The 25,335-nt window shown below is 37.7% G+C and overlaps 1 protein-coding gene and 1 long non-coding RNA gene across 4 annotated transcripts in view; one reads left to right on the plus strand and one right to left on the minus strand.

The window, feature by feature from the left end:
• Positions 1 to 764: 764 nt before the first annotated feature.
• LOC117655862 (uncharacterized) overlaps positions 765 to 25,335 on the minus strand; it is a 46,359-nt gene continuing 21,788 nt past the window's right edge. The window contains exon 2 of the long non-coding RNA XR_015732574.1: positions 765 to 3,188. This is a non-coding gene — a long non-coding RNA (uncharacterized LOC117655862). The remainder of the gene's footprint in view (positions 3,189 to 25,335) is intronic.
• SLC25A48 (solute carrier family 25 member 48) overlaps positions 3,118 to 25,335 on the plus strand; it is a 33,590-nt gene continuing 11,372 nt past the window's right edge. For 2 of the 3 annotated variants that reach the window (XM_034403675.3, XM_034403667.3), the window contains exons 1-4: positions 3,118 to 3,371; positions 9,804 to 9,847; positions 16,453 to 16,524; positions 23,371 to 23,623. In XM_034403675.3, coding sequence (XP_034259566.1) covers positions 3,266 to 3,371; positions 9,804 to 9,847; positions 16,453 to 16,524; positions 23,371 to 23,623 — 475 coding nt within the window. In that variant the 5' untranslated portion in view covers positions 3,118 to 3,265. Of the gene's footprint in view, positions 3,372 to 9,803; positions 9,848 to 16,452; positions 16,525 to 21,750; positions 21,897 to 23,370; positions 23,624 to 25,335 lie in introns of all 3 variants that reach the window. The other variant, XM_087887463.1, reaches the window with a different exon arrangement.

A 25,335-nucleotide genomic window follows, 5' to 3' on the forward strand; every position in this document is an offset into this window, starting at 1 on the left:
TAGTTGTTCTGACTCTAGGGGGTGGTGCTCATCTCCGTTTCAAAGCCGAAGAGCCAGCACTGTCCGAAGATGTCTCTGTGGTCATGTGGCCGGCCTGACTAAATGCCAAAGGTGCATGGAACGCTGTTACCTTCCCACCAAAGGTGGTCTCTATTTTTCTACTTGCATTTCTTATGTGCTTTCGAACTGCTAGGTTGACAGAAGCTGGGAAAAGTAATGGGAGCTCACCTCATTACGCGACACTAGGGATTCAAACCACTGAACTGCTGATCTTTCGATCGACAAGCTCAGCATCTTAACCACTGAGCCACCACGTCCCTTTCTGTATTAAGGATCAATTCTGATGTGAAAGAAAAATTAGCAGAAATAGTAACAATAGTGGAAGATACCCAGGAACAAATCTGACAATTGTAGTGCTGTTAGTAACATGATCCCAAATCAAATTAATCATGCAGGATAACCCTCTGGAGATGAACAATGGGCCCGCATTTGAATCTATTCGAAGTAATTGTGACTGAGAAACAGGAGTGTAGAACATGCATAAATGACATTTGCATACAAATTTTACAATTATAAGTCTCGGTCACATCTTGGAACAAAAGGAGGGAGCTGAATACTGGAATAAAAAGGAAAGTTCTCTTCTCCATGAAGCTATATAATGTGAATGCCTATCTGAGCAATTCTAGAAGTGTTAGTATTTAAAGTAATGGCTTAGGGTAAAACAGAAGAAAAGGAACAGCTGAGGTCCAGAGACTAGGCATGTGTAGTGATGTACAAGCTTTTATGTGTCACAAAACAATTTAATGCTGTTTCATCTCAGCCTGGCTACAGTGCACATATTGAGGAGCTGGAAAAATTATTAAACATACCAATAACACTTAGCCTTATTTACAGTGCTTTACAGCCCTCTCTAAACAGTTTACAGAGTCAGCATATTTCCCCCAACAATCCTCATTTTACTGACCTCAGAAGGATGGAAGGCTGAGTCAACCTTGAGCCTGGTGAGATTTGAACTGCCAAACTGAGTCAGCTGGCAGTCAGCAGAAGTAGCCTGCAGTACTGCACTCTAACCACTGCGCCATCATGGCTCATAAACATATAACCAATACAGCTAAAACGTCTGAAAATGTCATGTTACATTATTATGGAAACAGACAAAGAAGCTACAGGTACTCCTTGACTCAACCTCAACCACAATTGAGATTGGAAATAGTAAGTGGTTCGGTCATTAGATGTGATATTACATGAATATAGGTGTGATATTACATGAATATACCCAATTTTGTCACTGTTTCTGCTGTGTTAAGCAGATAGCTAAGGTCGTTAAGTGAGACATTATGTGACTTATGACCTTCCTTGCCAGCTTCCCTATAGACTCTGCTTGTCAGAAACCAGCTAAAACAGTCAGAAATGAAGATTGTGTGACTGCAGGATTGTTGTAAATTCAAGCTGATTGACAGGGGGTCTGGATTGTGATCACATGACTGTAAAGATGCTGCAATGATCATACATGCGAGGAGCACTCATAAGTCACTTTTTTCAGCAGTCTAAATAAATGGTGATTCCTTTGAATGGTTGCTTAAACAAATGGTCTTAACTTGAGGACTATCGGTATTAATGGGCTTTCACGCAAAATCTCACATAGAACTCTAGTAATTTAAAAGTATTATAAATTCTATACATTTATAAAAATTAAAATATGGGGATAATAATTAAAAAGCTCAATGGCATTAATATACATATACCTTCTGATACGTATATACTATATTTGCCTATCAGTTTAAAATCAACTTCCTTTACAGCAGGACTCCAACTCAGGAGCATGGAGAAGAATATGTTGCATTAAAGTGAGTGAGCTGATGCAAATGTCATTAAACTCAGCTGCACAAAATATAACGGGACTTAAAGCATAATTAACTTTTTCACTTTGATTTTCATTAAAGGATTTGATTCAACTCTTCAGACCAAATAATCCTGTAACCAGTTTATATGTATAAAAATCAGCAGCACCAACAGCAAGGAAACACAAATCTTGAGTTTACAAGTTTACAACCCGTAAGACTGTAAACTTGGTGAAAGGGGAGGATAGAGCAAAGTTCAGACCCCAGTTTTATAATGAAGTATGTCATATATGATGGTAATCTAGATATAACTTTTGACAATGAAAATACTGAAGTAGTGGGTATCTTCTGCCTTTGACAGCTATCAATGGTAAAGGAACCAACGATCAAGAAATAGGACATAGACAAGCATTTGATTCAGCACCAATGAAATTCTGGGAAAAGTTATTCAGTTGCCAAAAATGTGGCTATACCTACAAAAATCAGAATGACACCAACATCGTTTTCCCTGTGGCAGTCTATGGAAGCAGGTCAGAAAGATTATTCCTGTTTTTGAACTTTGGCATTAGAGAAACATTTGAACTTTGATATTAGAGAAAACTCCTGAGAGTACCATGGAGAGCTAAGAAAACAAATGAATCCATTATTATTTAACCCAATTTGTCTTGATACGGCTTTTTTTCCTTCAATTCCTATGAAAATACTATCAAAATAGCACATCTTCTCAATGTTTTTGCCTACATCTTCCATTACCCAAGAAATCTTCTTTTCATCTTTTTTTCCTCCTATCTTTTCAGCTTCTTGATGATTCTCAAAATCTGCTTTAAAAGATCCTCAATTCAACAGAACAGTTTTAAAGAATGCAGGCTCACTCTTTTCCAATACCAGATGCTGTTCCATCACTGGACGAATGCAGTTCTATTTCATCCATTGTAAATTCATCCTCCAGGGAGGAGTATCATAAAACTTTTAGGTTATAATATTTTTTCATTGCCATTCTTCCGAAATACCGTAGTCACTTGGATGTTTTCACTCGGAACAATTTAGTTTCCACATATACAATTTTAGTTTGGTTTGGTTTGGTTACAAAACCAAATATACAAGACATAAAGAGTTCATTATTTTCTATGTTGACCATAGATTAGCTATTTGCCTTTAATTAGTAACATCCTAGAGTGACTTCTGGAACCTGTGGTTCTTATTGTACTGTCCCTTTAAGCTTTGTGACTATGAGGTCACTTTGTGCTTTGAAGGCACTTTTGCAGGGAAGAGAGACAGAGACTGGAATCGAGTTGTTTGAGTTCTGAGCCTGTTGAAAGTTGTCAAAGGAACCACTGCTCTGCAGTCCTAATAGGATAAAAAAAAACAGGTTTAAAAGAGGGACATTGAGACTCTCTTCTGTTACTTGCCTGGTGCTGAAGGAGATGAATGTAACCACATCACCCAAGACTAAAAATGAACAGGACTGCTTAAGATATGGTAAAACGGGCAGCTTTCAGTTGGATGATTTTATAGCTGGATGGGTAGGAGGTAAGTAATTCATGTGGGAATAATGTGAAAATACAACAAAGAAGCATTAAAAGGGGGCACAGATTTAGTTGAATGTTGAAGAATTCTGAATTTAACAGTTTGCACACATAGAGTTCAGTGTATTTCTCAGCCATTTGTATGGTTCCGTGAGTATAATTTACCCAATTACTGAAGAAAACATCTGAATTAAGCAGTAATTGCTTGTTATGAACATTCAGTCCTGTGATCTTTCAAAGGTACTAGATCCATAAATCACAGTTGGTTCAGGAGAGGAAAACACAAGCAGGGTTAAGTTTAATGGAAAATTACTCAGGTTCCTTCCCCATTTTATTCGTGCCTCTAATAAAGATTCAATAGAGATCTCCTAATTAATTGTGTTGTGAAGTCAGATCCTGATGTTTAGACAGCTGGTCTAATATTGGCCAGTCAGAAACCTCCGTACAGCCACTCCTTTCATTAACTGTTGGTTTGACTAGAGATCAAGATAAGAAAATGTGGAAAAATACCAACATTGTCTATCTATTTCACTACCGGTCCCCAACTTATTGACAATCTAATGCTCTTATGGATTCAAATACTCTAAACTCCATAACTCCTGGAGAATGACAACAGAGTGATCACTTGGCAATCGCAGTTCATCTTCTGTAGTTCAGGTCTGTGTTGAAGGAAGAATTACAAGGCATTTATATACTCATTATATGATCTCCCAGCCATATACTCATCTATTATGTAGTACATTCCTTCAGAGTTAAGGTTATAAATGCAAGTAGTAAGCGGCAAATACTGTATAGGAGGTGATAGTTCCTAAATTCCCAAGTTATATCATGATTATTACATAAATGAAAAAGATAAGTTGTTTATTTATAAATCATACAGCAGGTCTGAAGGTCACAAAAGGCTTTAGTGAAGAAGACTGCATCTGCCTAAAGATCTAAATATGGCAGATGCAATGGTTCGACATCATTCATGTGCTTTTCAACATGCACAAGTATTCTGGCATTTCCACTACAATCCATCCTTACCCCTTTCAAATTTTGCTCTTTTACTGCCTCTTCTTTCTAGAATAGACTCTGCATCTTGGGTTTATAACTTTTTGATCTTAACATATAATATACTCAAAGTATTAATAGGACAGTTAATTCAAAAAATAATACTACAAGATAGCATGCCATGATTAAGGCATTTTCAGTTTGGAAATCCATCTTGTAAAGATGTTTCACCATGATGCATGGTAAGATGTATCCCGGGTGATTCTGACAAGTTAAACTTGTTTATAGTCAATTTTTAATACCTTTCCTTTATACTTTTAGTTTAGTTTCAATATATGAACTTTTCCAAACAAATTAGACTATTTGCAACACTAGATTCCATGGGGAATGTGAAGTTCTACTCCTCCACTTTATATTGATGTCTTCAATTTCATATTCAATAAAGCATTTAATATTCCACGGTGGTGCGGGTTGAGAAATATGACACACTCCTAAATTGTAATTTGGAAATCACTTCTATTTTTTTCAGTTATACACATCCTTTTCTGTTATCAGTGATTCAGGGGAGATTTTTGGGTAATTAGATCCATACACATATGGAACAATTAAAGGTAGTTTGCAGAGTGCTCAAATGGAGCAGCATCCATGGGATGGAAAATCCCATTATTTCACTGGAATGGTCATAATGCCAGTACAGTACAGTACAGTAAATTCCCAGTAAATTAGAAATAGGAGGCATGGGTAACTTTATGACCAGTCCTTGAATTTATGACCTTTACAGATTGGTAAAGCAAAGGAAAGCTAAAGTAAGATCATAAACACAGTTGCAGTTTCATTTAGCGACTGCTTTGGTTAAGAACTGAGTTGCTGGTCACTAAACAAGGACTACCTCTAATGTTAAGTTAAAATTATCTATTACTATCTATACACCTTGCTGAGATATAGCAGCCTTTTATAATATCTGCTTTTCTGTTATTTAGCCTTGGTTTTAATATTATGGTCTAGTCAAGTGATTCCATTTTTTTTCCTGAGCTTCTATTTTCTAGGAAGTTAACTATCCTAATTTTAGTCCTGACTATCTACTATGTTTCTGAATGTCTGCATATTTCTTCTCTTCAACTCAGAATTATACATTGGGATCTTCCATGGAGTATATTGAGTTATATATTGAGTATCTATCTATCTATCTATCTATCTATCTATCTATCTATCTATCTATCTATCTATCTATCTAATCTATCTAAATATTAAAGTATATAGTAATATTAATATTTGTTACATTAATCATACTTATGTAATTGTGGTATTATTATACATATTTGTATTAGAGTGTGTTCCTTCATTGTTTAGTTGTTCAGTGTTTTTGTGTGCCATTCTAATAACAATCACAATATTTAAACATACATAGTGATACCATTTTTCAACATCTAATCTTTAATCTAGCTATTACTTTTAGTATATTATATAAAAATATGTATAGTATTGTTTTTGTTTCTACCTCTATTCTAGCTCTCAATAAAGTCAATCTTATAGTAAACAGCATTCCCTTTTCTAACTATCATCTCTTGCCTGCTTTAGTATTTCAATTCTTATTCCTTTTTTGACTTGCCTCCCAAACTCCTCCCTTGGGTCTTTGTCTCTGTCTACATCTTTCCTATTTAGCCCAAATATTTCTCCATCTCTACTATCTCTTGTTGCTGTAGCTCTGGAAGTTCTGCCCAAGCCCCTATGTTCTCTTCAAAACCATCTTTCTTTTTATCTAACCCCATTTTTTGATCTCTTAATATATATTGTCCCTTATTTGATTCATAAATCTTTATTATCTTCTCCTTCTTCTATTCCTGTTTTATTGGTTGATTTTTTTAAAAAAAATTGATTTGTATGCTGCCCTTCTCCGGAGACTCAGGGCGGCTTACAATGAGTTACAATGCGATTTATCTGTTCTGTCTTTTCCTCTGGTCTTCCTCTGGTCTTTCTATTATCTCCTCTACTTCCTGTGTTTTATGATCTTTATTCATTGTCCCTTGTTGAACGTTTTCTGATTTCCCCACAATGTCATGCATTAAGTCTTTTATCTCCCTGTGGTTATTTATCAAGATACCATAAGTACTTTGAAGCATCAACACCATTTCTTTTTGAAATCCACTCATCTCCGCCCGATGCAACATCTTTTGCTGGCCCATAGATGCAGGGTGCCCCTCCTTTCTTCGTCACCCATACAGGGTGACTTTAGCCCCTTGGGGGCCCCTCCAACAAGGAGGATTGGGCGTGATTTCGTGGAGCCTTGCTCCTAGCATCCAATCTCATCGTAACGTCAAACGGGACGTCGAGTTTCAATGGTGTATATGTAAAAAGTAGAGTTGTACATGGTGACATGATAAATAAGTCTCTGCATAGTTTCCATTACTTGATGAACTTTCTCCCTTAATAAAATAACTCTGGAGGGAGAGACAGTTATTAACACATGTGCTTGAATAAAGTTTATATATAAAAATATATGGTCATGTTCATTTGATTCTCCCTTAATCTTTTCACCTGGGAATTATTGTATCTTGTTGAACATGCTTGGTGTCACTGGTTATCCTTTGCTTTTTAAACTAATACTGGTAATAATAATTTACCAGTAATTTTATTGGTAATAGTAATTTATGCTCTTTATAAAGTCTGACATTAAGAGCTTGTCAGTGCAATTTAAATAACCAATGCAAATGGCTTGTGGCTTCACGATAGCAAACATTATACCTCATTATTTAACAGTCCTGGTAACACAATTTTTAAAAAATTGCCAGTTGCCTTTGGTTGCAATTTGTGTAGAGTTTCTAGCAGAAATATTCAGAATATACTTAGGTTTGACTGCAGTGAGTATAGAAGATAATTGGGACAGAAATCTGGAGTGTAATAATCTTAGCAATGAAAAAATACTATTTTTCTATTCATTAAGCAGATTCCCCATGTTCACCCATAAGTATGGAAAGTAGGGATTGAAAGGCTTTTTTGCTTTTGGGAGGAAGAAGAAAATAATCTTTGCATTTTCAAATTCAAACTATATTATACACAGCAGTCTCAACTGCTCCTGATCTGTATTCATGCTGGTTTAACTTTAAGCTGCTTTAAGACAATATTGTCTACTCTAAGATACTTTGTCAACATTCTTGCAGGGCAATCAGCCCAGACAGCAGATTACCATGCCTTTCCATTAGACCAAGAGTCTCCAAACCTGGTGACTTTAAGACTTGTGGACTTCAATTCCCAGAATTCCTCAGCCAGTCTTAAAGTTGCCAAGTTTGGAGATCCCACACAGTGTTAAAATACATATACAGTAGATACAGGCATAATAACCAGTCTGTTGTTAGTCTCTGCTTATCTGGGTGTTAGTTGTTGGAGAGAATCTATTGTGGTCTGTTTCCTTCTTAGCTGTTTATTGTCTGTTTTGAATGGTGTGTAAGTGTGGATTTTCTCTATGTTTATTGATCGTTGATTTGTCTGAATGTCAAGCTTCCAGGTATTCTCTAGCATTTTTGCAGTTAACTTTGTTTAGGATACTCACAGTTTCCCAGCTGAAATTATGGTTGGGTCTATCCATGTGTTGTGAGATTAAGCAGTTTTCATTGTGTCTTTTGATTGCTAGTTGATGTGCATTGATGTGCTCTGCTAGTCTTCTGCCTGTCTGTCCTATGCAGTGGTTGTTAAAGTCCTTATATTGTATGTGGTACATGACTCCTGTTTTTATTTCTTGGGCTACTAGATCTTCTGACTTACTTAATATGTTTTATAGGATTGTAGTTGGATTAACGTGTGGCAGTGTTACCTTTTTCATAGCTCGTGTTAGTTGTGCTATAGTTAGTTGTGCTTCAGTTTTAGAAGACAATTTTCTTTTTTGCTTCTTAACTGCCAGGGTAGAGTGGTCAGGAACTTTCTGATAAAGTTGTGTGCTGCCCATTTTGTTGGAAGATGTTGTATAGCTGGCCTGTTTCCTTTTTCTGGTATTCTAGATTGTTGCTAGGGAAATCCTGGAAGCACATCATTCAGACAAATCAGCCACCAAGCACAGATTATCCAGACAAACAATCAAGGAAAATACAATATTCTAATCAATGAACCACGACAGAGAAAACTACACCATCACCAATGCTGGCTAGGCAACTTACTGTATATAAATAGGAAGCAAGTCCCATATTCACAAGCACTGATGATCTTACCTAGTTGACTAATGAAACATCTGTAACCAAACAATCTGTCAATCTAGACAGGTCACATTTCTTAATACTGTCAAGCGGTAAAATGCTGTGGAATGAATGCTTTGGAAAATGTAAATGACCTATCACCTTTCCAGTATAGATGGCAACAGTTACACTGATCAGTCATTAACAGAAAATGTCATTTATTCATATAGCCAGAAATAAACCTCTCCTTTACAGAATACACCTTATGATAGAAATGTGTCTACCTTGAGGGTTATCCTTTATACAATAAACATACTATGTTCCCATACGAAAAAGTAATACATTGTTATGGATCAGATTAGGAAAAGCTAAATAAACCAGTTAGATTTTTTAATTAAAATTATGGGTAGTCATTTCTAAAGCTTACTAAAAGATTAAACATTATCCAGAAAATTACCTGAATCATGAATCCAAGAAAAGAAAATTTAAAGAACAATGAGTTAAATTAAACAATGGAAATTTTATTTAGGGAACCTTCCTGCAGTGAATTGAAATTGGCCATTTGTCCCTGAACGTAGGAGTGACTCTCCAAATGAGCACTGGAAGTGGCAGAGAATGTTGCAAGTGGAAGAAAGAATCAATGAAAATAATCTTCCTCCTTGTTCCAAAGTTGGGTAGCTGAAGTCAGCATCTAATTTTGTTTAATTTTCAAATCATTTTGAGTAGCAGAGTTGCAATTTCTTCTTAAAGTAATGCTTTGTGGCAAAGTTTCTGAATCTGGTTACAGACACTGTATTGTTGAACTCTCTGGAATATAGATATATAAAATATATTTCTGGTAAGCAGAATCATAGAGACAACATAAAAAGAAACAAACTCACACGTTTCCTAAGAACAGGTCTTAAGAGCCACCTGTCCCCCCACAATAACAACTTTTCCTTCTTTCATATTTCTTAGAACTTAGGTGGAAACTACTATAATGATTTTAAATGCATTGTGAGCCGCCCTGAGTCTTCGGACAGAGGCGGCATACAAATTGAATTAATAATTAATAAATAATAAATACTGCTTGGGGGCTGACTTGCAGTAGCTCCTATGTGCTTCTCTACCGGCCAACTATGGTTCTCATTGTTTCATTGGTCACATAATTCTGACAGTGGGAGCTGAACAAGGAAGAATTGTGATTATTATGGTGACACAAATGCTGGGAGTGAATAGAAAAATGTTCTTTTGTTGTTTTCTTTTCCATGAAACTATTTAATTGTTATTTTAAATTTCAGGAGCTGCAGGTGTTATTGTGGGACATCCTTTGGACACAGTAAAGGTTAGTGTATGTATGCATATAATTAATGTAATTCTTACACATGTAAAAAAAATCACTTAGCATGAGGGAGAATTGAGATATTTTCTCTGGTAGGGTATATTTTGTGTGATTAACACAACCCATAAAAATTCTGTCCTGGTTTAATTACAGAGCACATTCATAAAGCTCACATGTAGTATGTGATTGTGCACATTAATACTTTTAGGCGGATTGGGGGAATCTGATACTAAAGCAAAAATTTAGGATTATAAAAAAAAATACTGGCAATGCAGACTATAGATAAATCCAGAGTGATCTTGCATACATTCTAGCAAATTAATAAACCTTTATTGCCCTTAAGACAAGGGGATTAAATTGATGTTATATTGAAACTGGGATTTTTATGTTCCATCAGAGTTCAGATTCTTGATTTAGTACCCTATCACCAGCAGTTTATTTGGATGTATAGCAACTGAAGAATTGCTTTGGTGCATTTGGATGGCACAGCCGATTAGAAGGAAACTTTTATTAATGTGGGAATAAGTCCTGAGATTGTAACAGGCAGTTTATTTTCTTCATTCATGGCCTCGTACACTTCGTGGTGCACATTGATGCAATATGTAACAATTACTAGGTTCCCATGAATAGGATTCGGGTTCTGTATGCTTGGAGGATTTTAAAGACAAAAGTGCCAAAGTACAGTGTTTGGTTGAATGCTCCCCTTTCCTGTAATAACTGTGCCAAAGAACTAATCACATTTGTGTATTTACAATTTGCTGTGCTGTCCGTGAATTTGTCTGGAAGTGAGGTCTGAAGGAATATGTGCTTTCCAGTTCTGCCAAATGGATGGCTTTACTGTCACTGCTGGTAGCGCGTGCTAGGAGTCAACAATAGGCCTTGTGGGAACATTTTTGCTACGTTTCCTACTTTTGCTTGGGCACAGCCAAGAAACAAGCCGCACATCGTTCAATACAACTGTCAAGCTGGCCCCTTCTTTACTATTGGATCTTGATGCAGCTTGGGAATGGCAACTAGGCAGCTTTGTTCCATTTCCAAATCAGCAAGGGAAAGATCTTAAATAGTGAATTAAGAAGCGGAGTCATAGAGCAATTCAGTACTTACTGATTAAGTAGCAAAGGTGCATCCTGAGGAATAAGGGAATGAGAGCGGAGAGCTGTGCTGAATAGCTCAGTCTATTTGAATGTGGATTATGTCCTAGTACAGCAAGTCTCTTCAAATCAACAAATAAGGCATAGACACCATGCTCGAAGTGAGTACTCTGACTCTTTGCACAAAACCTTGAGCCCAGTTAGAAACATGCCAGATTTCAATAAAACAAGAAAACAACATGATGGTCAGGGAATAGGAAGGATTTGGAAAGCAGTTTAAGTATAACCTGGATTATAACACTACTACACTGGATTGGTTTGGAAGAGGGATGAGTGAGTGGGCTGGTCCGGTTTCACAATTATTGTGCTGTTGATCTTATGAATAACAAACCTGCTTCCCAAAAAATGTACTGCTTTTTTTGGCATAGACCTCAATGCAGTAGTTAATGTTTACATTTCTTGTAGGTCATCTGCGAATACCCTATACAGACATTCTGTGAAGTATTCCTCTCCCACATTAAAAAAAAAAAAGGAGGGTGGCAGTGGTGGCGATAAGTTTAATTTTTCCAATATTGTGTCATTGCAAAAGCAGCAGTGTACAAATAACATTGATCACTAATTACTTGAGTTAGTGCCAGTATCTGTCTAGGTCTGAACCCAGACCACCCACTCTGAGCAGCGAAGCCCCTTGGCACTGTTTCTCCTCCTTTGTTGCTGAAGTTCCTCCTTTGTTGCTGAGGTTTCCTGGCTGCTTCTCTCTTTCAGATATCCGGACAGCAAGAAAGGCATAGCTCACATACATTCTCCTTTATAATGCAAGATGAGGGTTCAGGGATAGGGCAACAAACTGAGTGAAAACAAAAGGAGACAAGTTTGCTTTGTAGCTCTCCAATATCTCAAACTGATTTGGCTGCTTAATACATTTTCCTTATCACTACTGGCCTCCTGCTAATAAGACTTATTAGTGGATTTTCTCTTCATAGATACATTGTGGTATTTCTTGATAAGGTCCAGGAAGACATTTATATGTCTAAAACAACCATTTAGTCTGTCTGTCTGCCTGTCTGCCTGCCTGTGTCCCTATCTATCTATCTATCTATCTATCTATCTATCTATCTATCCATCTATCTATCCATCAATCCATCTATCCATCTATCCATCTATCCATCAATCCATCTATCCATCCAAAGATGGATACAAAGATCCAGGTCTATAGAGCCTGCGTCCTGAGCACACTCTTGTACTGCAGTGAGTCTTGGACCCTTTATGCATGGCAGGAGAGAAAGTTGAACACCTTTCATATAAGCTGTTTCTGATGTATTCTTGGCATTACCTGGCATGACAAAGTTCCAAATCGCGCAGTCTTGGAACATGCTAGAATTTCTAGCATGTATACACTATTGAAACAGCAACGTCTACGCTGGCTTGGGCATGTCGTGAGAATGGCTGATGGTTGAATTCCGAAAGATCTCTTGTATGGAGAATTAGTGCAGGGAAAGCACCTTAGAGGGAGACCACAGCTGCGATATAAGGATATTTGCAAGAGGGATCTAAAGGTCTTGGGAATGGACATTAACGACTAGGAAACCTTGACCTCTGATCGTTCAGCCTGGAGGCTAAAGATGCAGCATGGCCTTCTCCAATTTGAAGAGATACTTGTTTGGCAGGCTGAGGCAAAGAGGCAGTCCCAGAACCAGCGAAATCTGGGGGCTGGGCAAGGGACAGGATGTATCTGCCCTCAGTGTGGAAGGGATTGCCGCTCTCGAATTGACCTTTTAGTCACACCAGATGTTGTTTTAGGACCTCATATCAGAGCACGATACCATAGTCTTTTGAGACTGAAGATTGCCAATGATTGACCTATCATCCATCCATCTATCTATCTATCTATCTATCTATCTATCTATCTATCTATTCCTCAGGGAATTCATTAAGTTTATATCAATTTTGCTTATCAGAACATCTATCTAGGTCCAAAACACTGTATGTATTTGGATTAGTATGGTGATACACCTCAATACAGATATTTATTGTAAAACCAATGAAATGCACATCTGCCAGGTTAATCTTCCCAACTGTGACGGCTACATGGCACTTTTCTCCCTATCACAATGGTACAGTGGTCTATATGTAAAGGGAGGGATAGCAGTTTACAGGCTTTGCAATGGCTGCTAGTGAAGTGATTTTGCTGAGAAAACAATTCTTCTTTTCTTTCCCACAATTTATCCAAGGAGTCTAAAATACATAGGCCTCCTTTTTATCCACACAATAATTCTCTAAGATAAATTAGGCTGAGAATTGGTGATGAGCCCAAATTCACCAAAAGAGTTTTATGGCTGAATAGGAACTTGAACTGGGTCTTCTATTCTAAATCAAACTTTTCTAAAATAGCCAATTTTGCACTCATTGAAAGGATCGGTCTTAACTTGCAATTATTTGCCATTCAGAATGAGGAACTTGTTTTCAGAATCTCCCAGGATAAATGATTCTTGACTACAGAGGTCGGGGAGACATTCTGATAATGAAACTTCTGTCTAACCCTTCCAGGCTCAATTTCAGACAATATTATTGTGAGCTGTCCCTAACCACTGCAGAAACTAGGATGCTTAAGAAGAGAAACACTTTGATGCCAGCCAATCTTCTCTTCAGTAAGAAAAAAGAAACAAAACATTCTGGCAGTAGTCTGCTTGCTGAGTGGCATTTCTTCATCCTCTGTGCTGTAATCATTGCTGATATGTCAGGAGTATTTCCTTTCAAAACTAGTGCCCCATGGGAAGCTGGGACTTGGGGAGCCAGGGATTCTCCACCAATGAGAGCACAGACTACTTCTCATTCTCATTATTGTTATTCTGCATATGACAAAAGAAATAGGGAATATGCATTTGCAAGAATGTCCGCCTTGGCAAACAATCTGATTGGCAGGGCTCATTTGCATTCTATTTGCAAATCTGATTGATAGGGCTCGTTGCATTCTGTTATTGAGTTGAAATATCAATCTGCAAGTGCTTCAAGATTTTTATGTGATTCTTGCAGTTTAGATGACTTGTTATTTATAGCTGCGCTATAACTTTATACCTTATTGAGCATCTAATAAAGGAGTGTCAAACTCAATTTCATTGAGGGCTGCATCAGTGTTGTGTTTGATCTCGGGGGGACGTGGCCAGGGTGGGTGTGTCCAGCTCAACATCACTCATGTCAGGGGTACCTGTGGTGGCCCAAGCGCTGTGCCAGCGAAAACAGGCTCCCGAGCTCCATTTTTGGCTGTTGACGGCCTCCTGCAACCCTCTTGCTAGTGAAAATGAAGCTCAGGAGGGCCACAAACTCCATTTTCACTGGCAGAGGCACTGTGGACCGGTCCTTTGCTGTTTCCATGGTGGCCCTGTAGGCCAGATCTAAGCACCCTGTGTGCTGGATCCGGCTCACGGATCTTTTTTGAGTTTTATCTGGCACGTCTGCCAGTGATTTATTTATTTTTTTTATTGAAAAAGTTTTTCAAATACAGATTTTTCCCCATTTTCCCCCCCTCCACCCTAACCCCACCCTTCCCCTCCCCTCCCCCCATGGCTTCTCCAAAGTAAAATCCAAATTAACATCAAATTATATAATACTTTACCATCCTTTTACACCACCCCCCACATGCTAACCATTTCTTTCTAACATTATTATTATATCCCCCCTATACTATACTATACATTTCAAAGCAACCTTCAGCTATAAAACTATATAATAAATCCTAATTTGGCATTTATTCAACTCATAATCTACCCATTTCCTCCACCCCCAAACATATATCTCTTAATTCAAATCTTTTGCATATATTTATATCGGCTCACAGATCTTGAGTTTGACAATCCTGATCTAACAATACAGTTTTTCTCCCACCATTTATGTTAGCTTTATAAGCTTCCGCCTGACATCGTTTTCATTTTTCCAGTCCTCGCTGACTCTGTTTTCATTTTCACCAATTCATTTTTAAATTAGGACTGTACTAATAGTAAACACATTTCTTTGTGTTACAAATAAAACCAAACATGGTGTTCAAGCATATTATCAATTCAAGCTATGAGGAAGGGCATACTAAAGCAATAATGCAAGAATGGGAGATGAATTTCTCAAAACCACTTTACTCGTATTTCTTTTGATAATGTACCCCACTCAGCATTTGATTTTTATCTTTTCCTTTTGTGTGAGGGCATATTTTATTTTCTGCCTAAGTAAGGCAATTATTCTTGTTCAGTTTTGGAATGAATTAATGAATTCAATTATTTATGAATTATTCTATTCTTCCTTTCAAACCGTGAATCAATATATTAAATAGCATTCATTTTGGCACAGGGCTTTGGCGTGCTTCCTTTATTAGAGCTCTTGGCCATGAGCAAAACTCAACGGCAGAGCATAAGATTTGCCTACAAAAAGTTGCAGGTTCAGTCTCAGATTATGGCTGGGTAAGACTCATAGCTAGAGGTCCCCTGCTAGTTACTATAAAAAGTAGTGAGTTGGAAAAACAGTGATCTGGTTCAATACAAATCATTTCCTATAGGGCCCATCATAATTTGCACTTGCAAATTGCACTCCACAATTTGTAGTGGAGGATATATATATATATATTGCCTGAAGTAGATACCACAGAGGGGTTTTTAGTTGGTTTTTTTTAAATTCCAGAAATCTATGTCATGCCTTGACTTTATTAAATAGACTTTTATAATAAATAATGGAGTTTTTTCTTCAACTAAATTTTAAGAAGTGTGGATTACAACAGAGATCAACTATCAAGTGATGGCAATGTGCATAGAGTATGAATAATTGTAGAGGATCATAGAATCATTGGAAGGGACCTTGGAGGTCTTCTGGTCCAACTCCCTGCCCAAGGCAGGAGCCCTTAGACAAATAGTATCCAGACCTGGTTTTCCAATACAGAGATGGCTACCTAGATCAGGGGTGTCAAACTTGCGGCATCACATTGTCATCACATGACGTATTGGGACTTTCCCCCCCTTTGCTAAACCGGAGGTTGGCATGGCCAGCGCCTGACACATCCCACCCACGGGCCAGGAGTTTGACCTAGATAGTAAATGTAATTAATCTAGATATTCTATGTAGAAGGGTATCCATTGAGTTCTCCAAACCTATAGATTCTACAAAATTCTACATTGCATAGATACTTACCAACCATAAGAGGTGTTTAAGCATAATATTTAAGAAAGCTGAATAGATTATTCTGAATCAAAATTGTGCATAAAAAAGAATTCAGCAAGATGATAATCATAAATCAAGTAAATTTGCATAATACTCAGAGTTCATGTTTTTCATTTGCACAGTATGCTGACAATGAAGATTAAGCTATTATTTTACACTTTTTATCTTTGGCAGACACTTGATAGAATGCATGTTTTTCTTTCATTTCCTTGTTTTCTCTTCTTTTGGAACAAAGTATAGATTGGAGTAAAATGCAAGTGTTCTTTGTTTGTTAAATGTAAGCTCTCAGTAATTGCATTTCATGATTGTATTTTTCTGTAGACTCGTTTACAAGCTGGGCAAGGCTATGGAAACACATTTAACTGTATCCGCACTATATACAAAAATGAAGCTGTAAGTATGCTCTTGTGTGTGAAACATAAACGTACAGAGAACAAGGGAAGTTTTTGATGTGCATTAATTTATAAGCATTGTCTCCAGACAAATAATATTCAACTGGGGATGAGATTCCTTTAAACCAGTATCACTTGTATAAATGTTTAATGCTGGGATTTCAAAATTGTTTGAATCTATGACAGGAATGCAGTCATCTAAAAGATTTGGAGAATGCTTCGACTAAAATTCTCTGTCATGGGTTAATACCATCTATACTACTCCCTATATAAATGAAAAACTTCACCTATTAATATTTTAATCAACAAATTTATATACTGATGGCACATCAATGCTCAGATCATATAGCGAGAACACTCAAAATTGATTCTGATTTGCTATTTTGCTTGTATATTGTCTATCAAATAGAACATTTATGGCTTTCAAAATCTTTGTGATGACAAATGCGATCTAGGTTAATTGTCCATGAAAAGTTCTGAAGAACTGAAAACAATTCAGTTTTTTTGTATGATATTGACAGCTTCATTTCCCCCAAAACCTCTCATAATTAACGTGGATTTGAAAATATATTGATATTGGGCACTTATATCACGCCTTGTTTACATCCTTTAGGATTTCTGAATGCCCAAAACACAGGAAGAAGTGAAGTATAGTGTGGCTCTTTATTAATATTTTTCAAATTTGCTTGTTCCCTGTTCTCTAGGAAACTCATGTAGTTTTACAATGTATTCTTAATCCCATCAGTATTCTATGTAGTATAACATGAGTAATCTACGATGGTATAGAAATACAGTAAATTAAACAATCTTTTCATTACAACTGTAAGAGAGATTATGACCGGTTAATGGATAAATAAGATTTTGAACACAGAGTTTTCTCAGTTCTCTTCTGGCAGTAAGTACTCTGGCATACATTTTGCAGTGCAGACTGTGGGATCTCCCAGACAGGTGTTTAGATCTATTCAAGGGAATATGATGTTTCCCCTTCACATGCCACTATTGCTGGGTGCAAGCAGTCTTTCAGATTTCAGCTTTCTCCTGCTTTGGTTACAATAGTTTTGGCCAAATCATGCAACTGAAACAGAAGGAAAATAGAATCCATTCAAAGGTATTAATAATAATGGTGTATGTGGAGCTGTGGTGGTGCAATGGTTAGAATGCAATACTGAGGCTAACTCTGCCCACAGCCTGGAGTTCGATCCTGATGGGTCTCAAGGTTGACTCAGACTTCCATCCTTCCTTAGTTGGTAAAATGAGGACCCAGATTGTTGGAGGCAATATGCTGACTCTGCTTAGAGAGGGCTGTAGAGCACCATGAAGCAGTATAAATCTAAGTGCTATTTAGGGGTGAAATCTAAAATTTTTTGCTACTGGTTCTGTGGGCGTGGCTTAATTAGTGCACGGGGCTTGGTGGTAAGGTGACTGGGTGGGCATGACCAAGTCAATGTCACTTCTTTGCCCTTTTTTAACCTACAAAACACAACACAACACAACTGGCTCACCCACAATGTAAAAGCAGCTGTGCTAGACTCAAAATGGGCCCACAATAAGCAGGAACCTCACACAGCCACAAAAAGCCCAAAAAACCAACTTTCACACTTTATACACACAAAATTCCACATACAGCTTTGTGAGATTTTGTGTGTTTGTGTAGTTAGAGTGAAACACTACAGAAACACACTAAATCTCAGAAAGCTGCACAAGTATTATTTTATTTTATTTTATTTTTATTTTTATATAAAAGCAGCTAAATTTAAAACTTCCTAAACTTTAAATGGCTAGGTCTAAAAAAAGAACAACTAAAAAAAAACCCAATTAACTATTTTTTTTAAAGCTCCCAAAGGGGGAAAAAACTTACCCAATAGAACAGGGGTCTCCAACCTTGGCAACTTTAAGACTTGTGGACTTCAACTCCCAGAATTCCTCAGCCAGCTTTGCTGGGAGTTGAAGTCCACAAGTCTAGGCAGGAAGGCAGGAAGGCAGGCAGAAAGAGCTGCTCACCGATGAGCTTGATTGCAGGCAGGGAGATTCAGTTGCTTGCTGATGCATGGATTGCGATCGTCATGCGATCAGCAACTAAGGTAAGCAAGCTGGAGGCTGGGGGGGAGGGGGGAGGAAAAAAGAAACTTTTTTTCTTTTACATGGCTCTGGCGATCCAAGCTGAGTTGCGTGATTAGCAGGCAACTCAGCTGGGATGTCAGAGTTTGGCTGGTCAGAGCCATTTAAAAGGGAAAAAAAGGCTCTGATGATCGCGTGGCTCAGCTGGGCATGGGGGCGGGGACAGGGATTTTTGCTACCGGTTCTCCGAACTGCCTGCCGCCATCGCTACCTACTCGCCCAAGCTGGTCCGAACCGGGAGCATTTCACCCCTGGTGCTATTGCTAAGTGATATGTGTCTGTGGAATAATGTCACATTTGGAAGGCCCCTAACTTTTCCTCACCATTGGGTAACTAGTATTTTAGAACAGGAATCATAAACTATCGTAGAGTTGAAAATCTTCACTATTTCCTGAGCAGTCTGCTCTACCATAAACAGTTGAGAGTGTTAGAAAAATTATTTCTAAACTTAACCTGAATTACCCTTTCTTGACATTTCAAAGTCAGGGGCAGCAAATAAATTAATTCCATCATCCATGATTTCTTGCTTCAGATATGAAGATACCTACATTAGCAATCCTTAACAGTCTCTTGTATACACAAAACACAATCAAGCTTCCCACATAATGTGAACTCAACATACTGTAGTTTAATAGTTAAATATACAAACTTATCCATTATCTGTTGTATCATGAACAACCATAAAACATTTCCCTTTCCAGTTTAGAAATATCATACAATGTACCTATTGTGTTTTTATCTTCATTTTATGCAAAAGGCAGACTTACTGATAAAAGGGGAATTCAAAGCCTTTCATTTTAGCTTAAACAGAACTATGACTTGCCCATACATTTTGTGCATGTTTGGGGTTTTCCCCGATATTAAAATGCATCTTTTTCATTCTTTTTTCTTTTACTCTTAGAGTATCTTATATAACTAAGCTCACTCTGAGGTGAAACTCTCCTGACCTGCTCTACAAGCTTCTGCTATCAGTTTTTCTTTATGTCAGTTTGTTCTTCCTCACTGGAATGGAATTGTACCTTCAGTATGTACTATATGATTGATTGATTGACTGATTGACTGACTGACTGACTGGAAGATATATTTTTCTGCTTGAACAATAACAAAAAGAAAAAGCTCATCAAAACAAAATTAAACATAGAAAAATAAAAGAAGTGTAAAAATGAAAGTAAAGAAACAAAACAATTTTTCCCTATGAAGTTGTCCTGAGAAAATGTCTCATGAAAAGCAATGGAAGGAAACTGGAGCATTCAGTCTTGAGAAGATTGTGAGGGACTTAATAACACACGTTGAATGCCTGGAAGAATTCACATAGAAGACATTGAACATCTCTATTGTTTCAAAGCATAAGACATGGAATAGATTATCCGATTAAATGCTATAAAACAAATTTTTAGAAGCAAAATCAATTCCCCATAAAGAAGTGGACTCCCCTTTACTGAATAAGTTCAAGTAGAGGCTAGGCATCCTTCAGGATGGCATTACTTTAATTTGGACTCTGCTTTCAGCAGGCAGCTGGACTTGATGGCTTAAATTGCCTCTTCTAATTCCATGATTCATACCACAGTGACTTCTAAAGATACAATCTGCTTTTCATTACTGATACTGCCATTCTTTCTGAAAGTTTGGAAATCTAGGACAATATGGCATCATTTTGCATTTCTTAGTGATCTTTGGTATTCTACAATACTCTATAGCACTCTATGGGCATACTTTATTGAAATACTCTCAAAATGTTCCATATTTAGATTAATGCTTTTAAGTGTATACGTCAACATCTGATTATAACATTAACCCTCCCTTTCCAACTGACCTATTCTTTTTTATGTCAAGCGCTATTATAAAATTCAATTTCTACATTCAAATTCTATCTGTCATCCTACCATCTTCATGTACTTATTACTGATGTATTTATAAACCATTCATCTTATTTCAAACACATTGCATGCAGTTAAGTGGAGGAGAGATGTTGGAAACCATGTGTATTTATTACGTTGATTTTTCCTGCATTTTGGGAGTTCTTCCACTGTCACTCTGGTTTTATACATGTGTTCTGCCCCAGCTACGGGTCCCAAGAAGTGTAGCACACACACACAGTTCCGAAAACTCTGTTTAATACAAACAGACCCCTTTAAAAATGCAGGCTTTAACCACCAATGTCCTTATCAGCCTGCTATGAATTACAGAGATTAAACAAAGTCCAACAAGGGTTGGCAATCAGCCCAGAAACCAAGTTGTAACAAAAAACTCACTCTCAAAATGGTCTACGTAGGACCAAATGTTGTTTCCAGCAATGTTTGCTATCTGTGTGCGAACTTAAATAGGCTAAGGGAGTGGCCAATTAACCTCAAGCCTTACTCTCGAGGAGACTTCCTCCTGAGTAGCCACTCCTGTCTTTTGGCAGCCCTGCATGCCAAAGGATTGAGGAGAGGCTCCTCCACTTCACTCTCTTCACTTGAAGGAGCCTCTGGAGGTTCTGAAGGCCCTGGCTGAGTCTCTGCCTCTGGCACCACATCCTCTTCACCTCCTCACTGTCCGACTCGAGCGCCAGCTGCACAGGCTGCTGGCACGATACCACACCAGCCTCCTCGTTGTCAGGATCAGCCACAATCCGCGCAGGCCACTGGCGGGCCACAACAACATGTTTCATTTTCCAACACTTGGAATTATGCTAGGGTAGTTTTTGGAATTTCATTGCTCTTGATCAGCTCACAAAATTCACGCCTAATGCATTTTTCTGCTCCTTGTAAGAGACAATTCTTATGGTAAATATTTTTCATCACAAAAACACAAACACATCCAAGAAACAAAACTTTTTCAAACAATATTATTTGTGCAGTCCTCTACTCCGAGTGTTCCCCTGTCATCTTAGAATATGCCTATAATAGTATATTCAAAACCTAAAATAAGGTGACATTCTGGCCAGTGGGATATTCTCTTGTCAATTAAGATCATATCCTCCTTGACAATTTATACAGATTTTTTTTTGCTGTTAATAAAAGACCTGTTTTAACTAGGTGACTATAAATTAGGTTTTAAGGTAAAGCAATCCAGTAGCTCAGATCTCTGTAACCTTGTTCTGTTCTCTTTCAATAAATCTTATTAAAAGAAACTCTGGGAGAATCTTGCTTTCTATGAAAGTGGATTGCCAAGAGCTTGACAGTGGCCTTCAACAAGAATGTCAAAGAATATGATTTCTGGAGTACTACAAAAAGAATTACAAAAAGAATTCAGAAAGATCTGCTAACATTTCAAGTAAGAATTCCTGGTGCTTAACAAAATTAACAGAAGTCTGTTTTCGTGCTTTCCAGTTTTAATACCTATATATTTCTAATAGATAGTAGTTGTAATGCCAGAATGTACTGTATAGAGGTAAGCATATGTATTTTTCTCTTTCTTTTTCACATCTACTTCCTTTCTTCTGGATCTCTTCAGAAGAAAGCACAACTGATGAAGAGAAAAAGGAAAGTTAGAGAAGCACAAGAGAATATATGATGATGCCATATAATACAAAAAGATAGTGACTGTGTAAAGATCATTAATATGGACAATTAGGAACATATATACTTTCCCCACCTCTGTTGTTGAAAACACTATAGTTTCTATAGGGCCCTCAGCACCTCTTCCTAAGTACATCAATGTTTTTATGGCTTACGAATCAGAGATCTTACACAAAAACACATGTTCATATCAACTTTTGCTTTGTTATAAAAATTAATGATGTTAGGGAAATTCTTAAATAAGTTCTTCATTGATTAATAAGTTAATATATAATTCTCCAATACAATGTATACCCCAATATAATTAGGGGATGTCTGGATGAAAACCAGAAGTTCTCTAGTAACTACATAATCTGCCTTTTTACTAGAATCCAAGAAATCTCTTTCTTATATCCTCTATGTTGTTCCTATATGTAGCTCACAGTAAATAAACTCATTATAATTTTCTATATTTCATCAACTTTCCACATACTATTTGTTCCCATTAAGTCCAGCCGGTTGACAATGGAACAGAGCAGAATTTCTTACGCAACACTCATAGGCTACCTATTTCTGCTAGATATAGAAACTCAGTTAACAAAACTCCGCATTGGCGACAGGAAGGGCATCCGGCCATTAAAACACTCTGCTAGCTCCATTTAGTTGCCCAGATTCCACCCCTAACCCACAAGGGATTATGGGGTCGTTAAATGAAGATGATGATGATGATGATAGAAACTAACTCAGTGCTATGGTTCTACCAGTTCTCAATTAATCCCTTGAAGATCTTTCTATACGTTTACCTTTAGAAAGAAATTTCTAATTATGTCTATTTATTAAACTACTTTTTTCCATTTTAATGTAAACAACACATTCTGTTTTAGATGTGGGAAGAACTATTATTAAGCAATTCTTTTACATTGTTAAAGTGCATAGACTGCAAAATTTATCTAACATCTGTCATTAGCAATATTCAATTCTTAGATTTTGAAGTATTTTGTGCCCTTCAGAGTCTCCTCTAATTGGCTAATTTAAAATCTTAATGGGTATACCGATAAGTTTTTTAAAAACTAAAAATGTAAGGCAATGTCCTGAATGTGGAATACAAGTTTTTCAGCAAGAATAAAAACCTATTAAAAAGCTGTCATTTGGATCTTAAAGAGGCAATGAAACAAATGTTATTTATTTAAAGTATTGGCTGTCCAACTCCAGTGGACCTGTATTCACATCCTCTTTTACTTTTCTTGCAGGTTACTGGTTTTTTTAAGGGAATGTCTTTCCCACTAATCAGCATTGCTGCTTATAATTCATTGGTATTTGGTGTCTTCAGCAGTACCCAAAGGTTTATTTGCCAACATCGTTATGGGAAACCTAACCATCCTCCTGCACTTACAGATATAACTTTAGCAAGCATGGTAACTGGGGCTTTCTCAGTAGGAATTGGTTGCCCAGTTGACCTAGTAAAAATAAGGCTACAGATGCAGACACAGACTTTTCCCAAGGGTAAGTCCAGAATGTACCTTTGCTTTTTGTCATACCAGTTTAAAAAACTTCCTTTTTACCTTTACCACCCTGGAATTCCTAAATTTAGGGTAGAGTTGGGACAACTGGATGGAGCTGCACATTTACTGGTCAGATGCCCTTCCTGACTTCATGCTGAGTTCTCAGCAGACATTTTTCTTTGCGCCCTAGGAAACATCTGCTGCTACCTAGGATTGAACACTCAATTTTCTGAATGGGAGGCAAGCATCTTTCCCACTAGGCCACTCTTTTCTCATACCAGTTATGTATAATATAGGATAGGATAGGATGTAACATGTCATGACATCATGACAGCAAACCCAAAACATATATTTCTATCCAATGGCAGGACACAAATCTGTATGGGCAGAATTTGCATCCTATTATCACAAAATATGTGTCATCATTTTATTGCATTTTATGCACATTGATTATTCCATAGAATTATTCCTATAAAGCAATAATCCAGCTATCTCTGAAAGAATTGACTTTAGCAACCCTCAGTATATAAACAATATTGTTGAACTTATTAAATAAACCTTTATCTCATAAAACACAGTTGCAATGCAATTACACTTGTTCATTCAGTATGAATATTGCCATATTGGGTTAAAATCACATATCATTTATTTTAAAAAAGTTGTATTGACCTTTATTTAAAAATATTCGCCTGTTTAAAATAATATGAGCCACCAATAGCATTGTACAAAACAAATTTTAATGGTCCATGCCCAGGTCAATAGTCTAGCACAGTGATGGCTTTTCTGGACCGAGTGCCCAAAGCGCATGCCCAAACCCCCAAAATGCAATGTGCGTGTGGCCCTCGGCAGGTGCCCAGCCCAGCCCCTGCACATGTGTGCACGGACTCCTGCATGCACCCTGCCCCTGCGCATGCGCACATGTCCCCACATGTCCCCCACCCCCCGTGCATATGCATGCACCCCCACATGTGCCCCGCTCCCTGCGCATGCATGGCAGAGACCCGAAGACCAGCTGGCCAACAGGACGTGTGAGCGCATGTGCAGAAGGGCTGAACTGGGGCGACAGCTCGCATGCCATTAGGGAGGGCGCTGTGTCACCTCTGGCATGCGTGCCATAGGTTTGCCATCATGAGTCTAACATCATTTTTCAGAAATTACAATCAGATTTCTTTGGAAAGTAACCAAATAAAACATAAGAGAAACAGACATGGAAAAAACAAACATACCATCACTTGCATAGCTACAATTGATATATAAAATTAAGAGGAAATGTGTTAGTTAGAAGCAGTTCTAACTCAAGTGAAAGGGATGAAAGGATGAAATGTGGGTGTTTGAATTCCATGAATCATTTTCCTTTTTCTGATTTCTGGTGGCATCATACTAGCGTGAACCTAGATCTAGAAAGGGCCTTAATCATCAATTTGTTGTATACCTGCTGGCAATTCCAGACCTTTGACACGGCCTCCCCTCTTGTAGAGGTATCCCTGCCCTTTTAGGTTTCTGGAAGGCGGTAAAGACCTGGCATCTCCCTGCCCCCAGCCCAAGGATGCAAGGATGGGAGTTGAGCTGGAAACCTGGTTAGTCTGGCCCAGGGGTGAAATGCTCTGAAGTCTGTTACTGGTTCGCTTCGCTACCGGTTTGCTTCGTGCGCGCATGCGTGGTGTGTGCCAAACATGCACTTTGCGTGCGCATGCGCAGTACATGGCAAACATG

Source organism: Pantherophis guttatus, chromosome 2 (genome assembly GCF_059756535.1).
Source record: "Pantherophis guttatus breed Tessera chromosome 2, ASM5975653v1, whole genome shotgun sequence".
Lineage (NCBI taxonomy): Eukaryota > Metazoa > Chordata > Lepidosauria > Squamata > Colubridae > Pantherophis > Pantherophis guttatus.